General features: G+C 58.6%; 1 protein-coding gene across 5 annotated transcripts in view; it reads right to left on the bottom strand.

The window, feature by feature from the left end:
- Window positions 1-2607: 2607 nt before the first annotated feature.
- Window positions 2608-11417, bottom strand: part of ELN (elastin) — a 31936-nt gene continuing 23126 nt past the window's right edge. For all 5 annotated transcript variants that reach the window (XM_077140961.1, XM_077140958.1, XM_077140960.1 and 2 more), the window contains 10 exons: window positions 11039-11188; window positions 10908-10961; window positions 10353-10484; window positions 9590-9628; window positions 8272-8325; window positions 8126-8185; window positions 7763-7855; window positions 7109-7147; window positions 6315-6359; window positions 2608-3855 (listed from right to left, as the gene is read on the bottom strand). In XM_077140961.1, the coding sequence (XP_076997076.1) occupies window positions 3812-3855; window positions 6315-6359; window positions 7109-7147; window positions 7763-7855; window positions 8126-8185; window positions 8272-8325; window positions 9590-9628; window positions 10353-10484; window positions 10908-10961; window positions 11039-11188 (710 nt within the window). In that variant the 3' untranslated portion in view covers window positions 2608-3811. The remainder of the gene's footprint in view (window positions 3856-6314; window positions 6360-7108; window positions 7148-7762; window positions 7856-8125; window positions 8186-8271; window positions 8326-9589; window positions 9629-10352; window positions 10485-10907; window positions 10962-11038; window positions 11189-11417) is intronic.

Here is an 11417-nt window from a genome sequence, read left to right as displayed (position 1 = left end):
TGAAAATCTAGGTGTCCCTGTACCCTCTGGAGGCTCTAGAGGAAAGTCCCTTCCTTGTGTCTTCCAGCTTCTGGGGACCTGCCAGCAGTCCTTGGCTTGCGGCTGTGTTACCACGTCTCTGTCTCTATGGTCACATGACCTTTCCCTCTGCTTCTCTTACAAACCTCACTTAGGACGATGCTTAGGGTCATCCAGATAATCCAGGATGATCTCCTAATCTCAGGGTCCTTAATTGAATCACATTGGCAAAGATCCTTTTTCCGAATAAGGTCCCATGCACAGGTTCCAGGGATTAGGAGCTGATGTCTTTGGGGGCCCATTGCATCTGTCTATGAGAGTGCATGGCTAAGGAAAGCCCATCCTCAGGGAGTTTACATGCTGGGGGGCGGGGGTGTCAGACAATAAGCAAAGGTGGGGAATATACCCTCTTCCATGGAGACAGGAGCTGTTAGGGGTTGAATCATGCACCCCACCAGGACATGTTGTGGTCCTGAGGCTATGAACCCATTTTGCAGATAGGGTCTTTAAAAAATTTTTTTAAACATTTGTTCTCCCTATTATTTGTTTATTTTTGTATCCATATAGTTTACTCATCTGTCCATACTGCAGATGAAAGGAGCATCAGACAGAAGGTTTTCACGATCACACAGTCACACTGCGAAAGCTTGAATAGAGTCTTTGAAGGTTTTATTAAAGGTGAGGCCAAACGGAATCAGGATGGGCTGAGTCCAGTATGACTCCTTCTTTTGGTCAGAGGAGACTGGACATGGTCAGGAGGAGGCAGACAAACACATCGGTGGCCATGCAACAGAGCCAGAGACCAAGCCACCACAAGATGCTCCAGCCTGCGGAGAAAGCATGGCCTGCCAGAACCTTGATTTTGGATTTCCAACCTCCAGACTGAGGCACTAAATTTCTGCTGTTTAAACCGACTGGTCTGTGGTATTTGTTGTAGCAACCTGGCAAATGAAGACAGGTGCACTGGAGGAAGAGAAGGCAGGGACAGACAAAAGAGAGCCGGAGCAGGGAAGGAGGTTGCGGTTTGCAGTTTTAGAAAGGGAAAGACCCTGTGAGAAGGTGATATTTGGGGCAAGATCTGGAGGCAGAGAGTGAACCGGCCACTTAATTTTCTGGGGAGAAGTTAAGAATTTGCTGTTGAATGGGAATGTTTGGCCTTTAGGGGAGCGGTCCCTCCTGGAGGTGTCAATTTGGAAGTTGCCAATGAACAGGTGGGGCTTAAAGTCATGGACGGGAAACTGAGACAGCTAGGCCCAGGGCTGGATGCTGGGGCTTGCCAATTTCTGGAAGCCAGGGAGAAATGAATGAAGTGTTGAATGAGTGAATGAATGAATCTCCTTGGCCACCACTCTTGGGACACCCCTCCCTGGACTGTCACAGTGGTCCTTTCCTGGGTCTCCCTGAGCCCCCCACCTCACTGCTTCTGATCAAATTCTCCATGCTTGCTGAGCTCGGCTCCCTCTCACCCAATACCTCTGACTGTCCTGCCCTCTGGGCCTTCCTACTACTGCCCTTGCTTCAAAGACCCTACCCTCCTCCTTCCTCTATTCTTTACCTGGTAAGCTGCTTTTTGTCCTTTACTATCCTCTGAGAAGTGCTCCCTGGCCATCACCCCCACCCCCTTCTCTTTCCAGCCCCAGCCCCTTCTGGCATTGCCCTGGTGAGCAAATGCACAGAAACTCCAGTCTGCACGTGTTATCTCATCCGCCCACTCGACAAACAGCCGCCCCATTGCCTCCCCCTGCCTCTGGGGTGCACACACGGGTGGCAGGGCCTGCTGTCAGGAAGGTGAATGCAGACATGAGGCCACATAGGCCCTGGAAGCAGGCTCAGCAGCGTGGGGAGGGAATTCCAGGTCCGTGGCTGAGAGTATGGCCTGGAAGTGGGTAGGTGGGCTCCAGACAGGCACGTCCCTGTAGCTCATGGATTTTTCATCCAGTAGGGATGGGGGTGGCTGTGGAGGTGGGGGTGTGCCCTGGGGGTGGGCTCTCATGCCTGCATCTCAGGTGTTATTGAATATCCCTGCACCGCCTGCAGGGTGTCCTTTGCGGATTTCGCAGTGAATGAAGCAGTTGCTTATACAGGGCCCGGGGTGAGAGGGGGTCTTCCTTACTGGAAATGTTTCAGAGCACAATAAGCATCTCACTGGGGCCCATCTTCTGAGGTTTCCTGGGTGGTCTCTTTTGCTCCCCAAAGATTGGGCCAATCTCCCCTCTATGTGGCTCTTCATTAAGGCCAAGGGGTTGGTGTGGGGGTGTGTGTGGGGTCCCTTTCATTTCCTACCCTGCTCTGGCTGCATCTTCTGTGTCCAGAGACTGGGTGGGCAAGCCCACCTCCATGGAGGAGACCCGCTCGGGGCCGAGCCTGGGTGCAGCTGTGCTGGCCCGGGCACCTGCTTCCCCTCCCCCAGGGCTTTTATTGTTTAAGGGCACACGGAAGTGAGGAAGGACCAGGATGGCAGGTGCCCGCGTGGGCCAGCTCCTTGCAGACCCACCGCGTGTGGGAAGGCTCCCCACGGCCTAGCCCTGCTCGCGGGGCTCCCGGGGAGCCGAAGATGCCTGGAGGAGCACAGAGGAGGCCGGGACACAGTTCCTTGAAAAGGTTTTCATTTATTATTCTTTTTCAGAGCAGTTAATTCTCTTTTCTTATTTAAAAAAAAAAAAGTGTTTCATCCAGAGTTATACCAAAGTGATTAAAATGAACTTTCTATTGGGGATACAGCTCCCCAGATCAGAAAAAAAAAAATTTTTTTTTTTCAATGATCCACAAAAATAAAACCCAAAGAGAACATCGACAGTCAAAAACAATCCCCAAATATCCAGGACAAAAAATAAAATATTTATTGATCTATCACAGCGAGACACAAAGAGATGGGCGGGGCGGGCTGGGCAATGTTCCAAAGTACAGTGGCTTGAGGGGGGTTCAGGGGATACAGTACTGCGTGTGGGGGGTCCAAGGCTGGGAGGAGAGTCCTGCCGCCCCGGCCAGCACAGCCCCTCACACCCTCGACTCCGTGGGGCCCCTTTGCAGGGGGTGGGTGGGGGGTGCAATGGGGGAGGGGAGGGGCGCAGGCTGCCACGACAAGTTCACTGTGTTGACGGTGGGGGCGTCCGGCCGGCTAGTGGCGCCAGCCAGTAAACTGGGGACAGGGACAGGCGGTTGGACTGTTGGGCGGACGGATTCCACAAGAGCAAGGGGGCAACTTCCCAACGGGGATTTCCCCGCCCCAAGGCACCCCACAAGAGGGGGACGGCAATTGTTGGGGGAGAGGGGACCGAGGGGGAGCAAGGGAGGGTGTGACCGAATCCAGCTCGAGGCTTAAGGTGCTTGAGTTATCAACTGGACCGCAGCAAGGGGTGGGCCCTGGTGGGCAGGGGGCGGTGGGACTGCCCAGGAAGTGTCTGCACCATCTTCAGAGGAGCCCTGGGGAGGGGGTTCCCCAAGGGGCTGCCCTTCCCTCCTCCCTCCCCCCCCGGAAAGTGAGAGCACCAGCACATAGCACCAAATTCCCCTGGAAATGGAGAATGTGTGGAGGGGGAGCTCCTGGGTGGAAAGGGGTGGGGGTAGGGGACTGAGCCTACCCACCCCTGGCCTCTGAAGTGGGGGGTCCTCCTGGCCACCCTTCTCCCATTTCCTTGCCCTGTGGATTTCCAAGGCCGCCCGGCCTGTCCCGGCCCCTCCTGGGGCGGCAACTTAGGAGGGGATATGGGGGGTGGGTCACGAAGGGGTTACATTCTCCACCAAGCAGTAGCACCAACGTTGATGAGGTCGCAATTCAGGGGTCCCAGGAAGCTCACTTTCTCTTCCGGCCACAGGATTTCCCCAGGCAGGCCCCACCTGTGTGTGTGGAGAGCACATGCAACAGTCAGTCGGGGCCCCCTTGGTTGCTGTTTGAGCTGCTGTCCACCCGCCAAGCTGTTCTCACGCACGTGGCATCACAGCTGGGACAGAGGCCCCCCCACAAACCACAAGGAGCCAGGCCACAACCCCAGGCCGGCCTCGGACCCCTTCCGTCGCACAAACGTCAGGAACAGGTTCAGAGAAGGTAGAGGAACGTGTTTGAGAACACGGGGCAGGTTGGGGAAGGGCCAGGCCTGGGCAAGGGTGTCTGGGCCACCTGTTAGCGAGTGGCTCTGAGCTGCCTCCATCAAGGGAGATGGGACTGCAGGAGGCCTGGCTTACTGCAGGCAGAAAGGGCCTCAGATGGAGAACTGAGGCTCAGAGAGGGAGAATCTTACTCATCCACAATGTTAGCCAGTGGCTGAGCTGGGACTCGAACCCAGTCTCCTGCTGTTCCAGGGGAGGGTCTTATTAGTGAACTTTGTTTTATTCAGTTATCAAGTTGTGACCGGAAAGGTGCCTTGGTCTGGTAGCAGAGCCTTGGGGTCCCAGATGTGGCACGTTACCGCCACCTGGTGGCAGCGAGCAGACGGATAGGGCAGGGATGGGCAGGGGCACAACCCAGGTCTCTCATGCTCATCCTTGTTTTAAAAGCACCATGATAGAGCCACAAGGGATGGGAGCCAGACGGGGAGCCAGGCACCCCCGAAAGGGCCAGTGTGGTCCAGCCTCTGCCCCTCCTCTGTGTAGTGAGAAGAAGGCAGGATGAAGGGACCCGGGGGCCTGAGGAGCAGCAGGGGCAGAGCTGCAGTTTCTTTGGGACTTTTCTGGGCATTACGAGGAGGTTAGGATCCGCTTGCCGCACTCCCCAGAGGCATGTCCGCACCTTTGAGCAAGGTGGTGGCCTCAACCCTCCCTGCCTGCTCCTGGGGTCCCCCTGACCACCACCCCCCCCACACACACACAATTTCCCTGCCTCTAAGCCTCCTGCTGTCTCATTCATTCCCGCTCTCTTTCCCAGCACCTCAGAATCTTCCCTTCTCATCCCTTCTCTTTCTCACGGACCCACTGCAGGTGGGGTGTGGGCAGCAGGGTAAGGGACTTGGGGAGGCCCCACCAGGCTTGGTCCAAGGCACTGAACATCAGTGCTGGAGGGAGAAGGGGTGGGGTCCCCCCAGTCTCCCACCCCTGGCCAGGCCTCCCCTTTTCTGGCCTACATACCCATCCTGTCTCCTTCCTCCCTGCCCTGCTCACCTTGGAATCCCAGGGCTCCCAGGGCCCCTCCGTAGGGTTTGGGAGGTTTTCCTGTGGGGTTTGGGGAAGGGGCCGGGCCACCAGTCAGAACCCCTGATTCCTGCCACAGCCGGATTCCAAGGTCTCCCACCCCCAGGTGTCCCAAGGGTCCGACTCCAGCCCTCACCCCCTCCTGTCTAGCCCCCATCCTGCCCCAGAGGCCTGAGCAGCTGAGTGGGCAAACCCCCTCCCCCAGAACAGACAGACCCTGGACAAGCTTCCAGGGCTCAGTCTCCTCCCACCCCGCGCACCCCCTGGCACTGACCCTTCTCTTCCTTCGCTCACACAGCCTACTGCCCTTTCCACCGGACCTTGTCTGTCTCTCCGTTTAGACCCCACCTCGCTCCTGGTTCTGGCCAAGTGCTAGGCTGGGACCCCCAGGAATGGGGATCCTTGGACCCCTCTGCCCACTTTCTGCTCCTGAGGTTCCCCTGGGGGCTTCCTCGAACCCTTCCCTGGAGAGAAGCAGCCTGGCGGGGCCATGGCCACTCTGCCCCTCCCTCAGTAGGCCTCTACTCCCCTGTCCCCCGCATATAGAGCACAGGCCCCGGGCCCTGCTTAGGACAGGACCCCAGGCACTAAGCTGCCTTCATTTCCTTTCTTTTTCCCCAAAACTGGATTAGCTGGGCTCGCCATGGGGAAAATACAAGTTATTGCAGACTCACCACCAACTCCCAGGCCCCCAGCCCCACCACCTACAAGGTAAGGAGAGCGGCTGAGAGCTGGCCCCCTCCTGGGGACCCCGCCATGCCCGGGGGACTGCACGGGCCGAGCCTGAGACCCCGGGGGCCCAGCGGCTTATTAGAGGGACCGAGTTGGGGTCTTGGGGGCCAGTGGCTCACACAGTGGGGCCTTAGGCGGGTCCCTGACAGTCTCGGAACCTAGGGTTGACTCATCTGGAGCAGATGGGAAAAGCCATCTGTCCTCCAGCGGCCTCGGGAGGCGTGAGAAGGGTTTTGGAAAAGGGGATGCTCCTTCTCGGAGGGAGCGAGGATAAAGGGGGGAGGCCCTGGGACGGCTCAGGATATGTTGTGCAGAATCTGAGGTCAGGGGTTTCACCCCGGGGAACTGACTCAGCCCCTCTGTGCAGGAGATGAGGCTGCGGGGGAGGGCATGGCCAGAGTTCCGGGACAGGGACCGGCCGGCAGGAAGCCCGGGCGTACCTGGGTAAATGGGTGACAATCCAAAGCCCGGTCTTGCTGCAACTCCTGCAGGAGAGATTTGGGGTTGGCAGGGGGGCAGGCTGCCTGCACCAGCACTGGCCTCCCCAAGCCCCTCTGCCCAGGACCACCCCCTTCCCCGTTCCCACCTGCAGCCGGCATGGCTTTCTCAACCGGCCCGTCCCTGCCCAGCGGTCCGGCGTGGAGCTCTGTTGCCCCGGCTCCTCAGCTGGGGTCTGGGGTCTGTGGTGGTCTCCCCACCTACCTACCCCTTTGCCCGGGATGCTTCCTCTCCTGGGGTGCCCTCTTCACTCTCTCTCTCTTTTTTTTTTGGCATGGGCAGGCACCGGGAATCGAACCCGGGTCTCCGGCATGGCAGGTGAGAACTCTCTGCCTGCTGAGCCACCGTGGCCCGCCCCCTGTTCACTATCTCTCCGGGTCCCTGTGCTAGACTCAGTTTCTGGGACCCCAACTGCTAGCCAGGCAGGCTTCCTCTAAAACTGGGGTGGAGCTGGGGATTTCACAGCAGAGGTGGCCCTGCCTCCAGGTGGGAATTGCCTGGTGACTCCTGGGACACCCCCAAGGCCAGCAGCATCTGAGAAGAGCCAGGTATGGGGATCAGGCGTTTAAGGGGCCCTGAGCGTCCCCTCTGGGTTCTGGGGTCAGGGCCATCCTAGACAGACCTCAGGGGTCGCTGTGGGCAGGCCTGAGTCGGGAGTGGGGGTGAGGATGGAGGGGGGTGGGGGTGCTAGCAGCGGTCAGGCCTAAGCATGGGAGAGTGCCAGACAGCTACTCACCGTATTTGGCTGCTTTAGCAGCTGCAGCTGGGGACACACCTGGGGAGAAGGGGAGCAATGAGGCCCCAGGAGCACCCCACCCACCCAGAGTCACCCTTTGCCCTGACCTACTCACCCATACCCGACTGCCCACTGACTCATCCTTCTGCCAATCCCTCCATCCCTCCTTCATCCCGACTCGCCATAGTCTTTGTTAAGCGCCTACGGTGAGCCCCTCTTGTGCAGAGCACAAGAAGCAACCTCCAGGCTGGTTCAGGTGAGGGGAACACAACTGTCACTCAAGAATGAGTCAAGGCCACACGAGGCTTGCCTTGATAGCGGAGAGTGTGGGGAAATCATTTCCCTCCAAGCTTTGGTTTTCTCCTTTGGAAAATGGGCATAACCATCATCATTCCAATGAGCTCCCACTTGAAGTGGTCAGTGGGTTGAAAGAGAGAGTAGAGGGAGAGGCTCAGGGGACCCAGCTACAGGGGACAGCCCTTGGCCCCGCTGGTGGCTGGGCACGCCCAAGGGCTGCAGGAACCTGGAGAAGAAGACGGGGCCCACTGCGGGGAGGGCAGGTGGGGACAGAGATGGCAGCTTCAGCAAAAGTAGGGCAGGGATGCAGACCCACGGACCCACCATGCACTCACTCATTGCAGAGTGGCCTCTCACCTCCAAAGGCCCCAACGCCTGGGACGGCTCCGTTGGCCCCAAGCCCTCCGATGCCTAGTCCTCCCACTCCGAGCCCTCCAGCTCCCCCAAGGCCTGTGGAGAGATCTGTGCATTAAACCAGCACTGGTCAAAGCAGGGGGCCCCAGAAGGGCTGCCTGCAGAGGGACTGGAGGTACCAGCACAGGGCCCAGGTGGGCCTTCGAGGGAAGCAGTGGGGCTGGGAGGTGGACTGGGCGCTGGGGAGATGGGCCCCCTTAGGGTGAGGAGCACAGGGGCTCTGGAGACAGGCCAGGGGGAGCAGGAAATATGTGCTCCGTGGGACATAGTCAGAAGCTCCCCCACACTCCTCCGGCAAGAGCTCACCATACTGGGCGGCTTTGGCTGCAGCTTTGGCAGCGGCTGCGGAGGCAGCAGGTCCAACACCTGGGGACACAGAGGGAGCTCAGGGAGAGACTCTTGATGGGGTCAGGCACCCTCCCTGCTGTGCCCATCCTGGGGTTTCAGCTCACCGCTCACACCGCCTGGGACACCCACTCCTCCAAGAGCCCCGAGCCCTCCTGCTCCTGTGAAGAGGGAACAGAATGGTCAGTCCCTCATTTCTGGAGAACAGGGTCTCCCTACCCCAGGGAAAGTAGGCATACAGACTGGGGACCAAGGCCACGTGACCTGGTGGAAGGAGCAATGGACAGGAAGTCCATTCTGAGACCCCAGGGTCCAGGTCCCAGCTCTGCCCTTCTCAACAGAACAGGGGTCCACTCGGGCCTCAGACTTCTTGTCTGTAACACAGGCCTGCAGGATGCTCCTTCTCCCAGGCCTAGTGCTGGGAGCCCCAAGGGGAGGAACAGCAGTGATTGTCACTGCCAGGATAGGGTTCTGGTGTCAAGTTTGACGGTCCTGGGTTCAAATCCTGATTTCCCCCCTCATTACAGGGAGGCCCCTCTGACCCATCTCCCCATCTCTATAAAGGGATGCTGATTCTTATTCTGCTCACTTTACAGATGTTTGGAGAGTGGAAGGACGCACCATCTGTGGTCTTCCACTGTAAGTTCTGATCATTGCCTAGGGCTGCTATTGACAGCTAACACTCCAGGACACTCTCTGTGCCAGACACTTGTTAGTACTTTATGTTTTATTAGCCTATTTATTGTTTATTGCAACCAGAAAGGGAGACAGTATTATAAATGCCCATTTCACAGATGAGCAAATTGAGGCACAGCAGAGGGTTTACAACATGCTCAATGTCGCACAGACAGGACGTGGCTTGACCCCAGGCTGTCTGGCTCCTGGACAGATGGGGCCCAGGCTGACAAAGCAGCCAGCAGCAAGCAGGAAAGGGGCTGTGGGGGGTAAGGAAAGGGGGTTTCCGAGGTGGAAGGTTGCCCCAAGTGGCCTGGCTGGGGCCTACTGGTGGTTCCCTGGCAGAGACCCCGGCCTGGCCCCCAGGAGGCCAGGAATGCCAGGCTCACGGGCAGTGTAGGGGTGGCCAGGCTGGACCGCCAGAGAAGATGGCATGTCTGCCATGTCCTCGGAGCCCATGGAGGGGGGGTGCATGCTGACCAGGGCTGCTGGGAAGTGCAGGGGTGGCTTTTGATTGTCACAGTGGCTGGAGGCACGGCCGGCATTTAGTGGGTAGAGGCCAGTTGTGCTCAACCTTCATATGTGTATCACTGCCTTTTTCCATCCTGTCTGTCCCTACCCTGCCTGGGTTGTAGGCTTGGGCCCTGGGTGCTGGTTGGGCTGGGAGTGGGAATTGGTGTCCAGGTGTGGGCAGGGAGGGTGGGCAGCAAGGGAGTTGTGTATGTGTGGGGTGATTGTGGGTGCACTCACCATATTTAGCTGCTTTGGCTGCAGCCAGGGGCCCAGGTACTGGGGATAAAGGAAAAGAGGGGAGTGGTCAACAGCTGAGCTCTGTGCCTGGGTATTCTGCCTCCTTCAGGGAGCCCTCCCTGATTTCCTCAGGCCTCCTTTGCTCCTTTCACAGCCCTGAAGATGCAGCTCCCCAGCCATCAGCTCATCCTGCCTGAGTATAGAACCCTGGTATCTGACTGTGTCCCTGCTAGTCTAGTATGGGGTGCTTAAGGGAGGCACTGTGCCTCCTCCTTCAATCCCTTCCCCTTCCATCTCTTCCAGACCCAGCATGGCCTACCTGAGGCTGGACACAGAGGGGCTCAGTAGCCATGAATAAAGAGCTGGAGATCCTAGTGGCCCCCTTGACTACAGAACACTACTGACTCACACTATGCCCACTGACCCCAGGGATTTCCATCCTCTTTCTCTGGGGGGTTGAGCTTTCTCTCTGGAGCACTGTCACCCACCCCCAACCAGGAGGCAGTCACTCTGAAACCCCAACTAGGAGGCAGATACTCTGAAATCTGGCAGCCTAAGGCCCTGTTGCCTGTCCTGCTTGCATCTGTTACCTCAGTTGTCTCTGAGGAATGTCTCACGGGGAATGGACTAGTTGCCATGCAGCCCTGAGTGGTGACCCAAATTGGCAGTTAGAGGGACGCTGGGGGATATGCTGAGAGGAGGAGGCTGTTCCCTCCTCTGAGCTCAGGGCAGAATTTCTGCCCAGCTTTAAAAGGCCCCTCACCTGCACCGGCCCCAAAGCCAGGCACACCAGCACCAATTCCAAAGCCAGGCACTCCAGCACCGACCCCAAAGCCAGGCACGCCAGCACCAACTCCAAATCCGGGCACGCCGGCACCCAGCCCAGCCGCAGCCCCTGCAAACAGAGGGGCAGTGGTGTGGTGGCAGCAGGCAGGGCTGAGTCAGGCCCCAAGGGAAGGGGTCAGGTCAGTGCAGCAGCCTCCTCTCTGCTCCAGATTTGTCCCCCTTACGCGTCCTCTAGGCTGCCACCAGGACAGTCCTCCTAAAACTCCCACTGGCCACCAGGTCCAGCCCCATCGTATTTGGGGCTGCACACGGTGACACCCCTTCCCTCTTGGTTAACTCCTGTAATTCTCCCAATGATCTTTCGCTGTAGGTGCTGTCGACGCCCCCCACCCCCGCCCTTTACCCACAAGGACAGGGAAACTTGGACACCACTTGGCTTGTGTGGGACCAAGACTTGCTAACGGGCTGCAGGGTGGCTCTGGGCCAGCCCCAGCCTGGTGGGGTGAGGCGTGCAAGCGGGCAGGGCACTCACGGTACTGGGCTTTGGCGGCCGCCTTGGCAGCGGCTTTGGCTGCATCCGGGGCTCCTGAAGGGAGGGAGGGGGTAGGGGTTCAGGGATGGTGTCGCAGAGGATTCAGGCACCCTCGGGCCCACGCAGCTCACCTGCCACGCCGCCGGGGATGACACCGACACCAGGTCCGACGCCAACGCCGGGTCCGACGCCAACGCCGGGTCCGACGCCAACGCCGGGTCCCACGCCAACGCCGGGTCCGACGCCAACGCCGGGTCCGACGCCAACCCCAGGACCTATCCCTGCAGCAGGTGAGAAGAGCTAGCCTTTAACTGAGTCCCCGCCAAAGATGACAGAAAGTGACGGAAAGAGTATTGGACTGGGAGGCCGGAGCTGCAGGGTCCTGCCCCAGCCCATGCATGGATAAGCTGATGGGAAAAAGTCTCCATTTCCTGAGCCCTGATTGGAGGCGGGGGACAGGTCCAGGAGTTCTTCTCCTTTTGAGGGACAAGGACCCCTGGAGACTTCTGA

The sequence above is a fragment of the Tamandua tetradactyla genome, chromosome 23 (assembly GCF_023851605.1).
Source record: "Tamandua tetradactyla isolate mTamTet1 chromosome 23, mTamTet1.pri, whole genome shotgun sequence".
Taxonomy (NCBI): domain Eukaryota; kingdom Metazoa; phylum Chordata; class Mammalia; order Pilosa; family Myrmecophagidae; genus Tamandua; species Tamandua tetradactyla.
The sequence above is the reverse complement of the archived record's forward strand: the minus strand, read 5'-3'. Positions and strand labels throughout refer to the sequence as shown.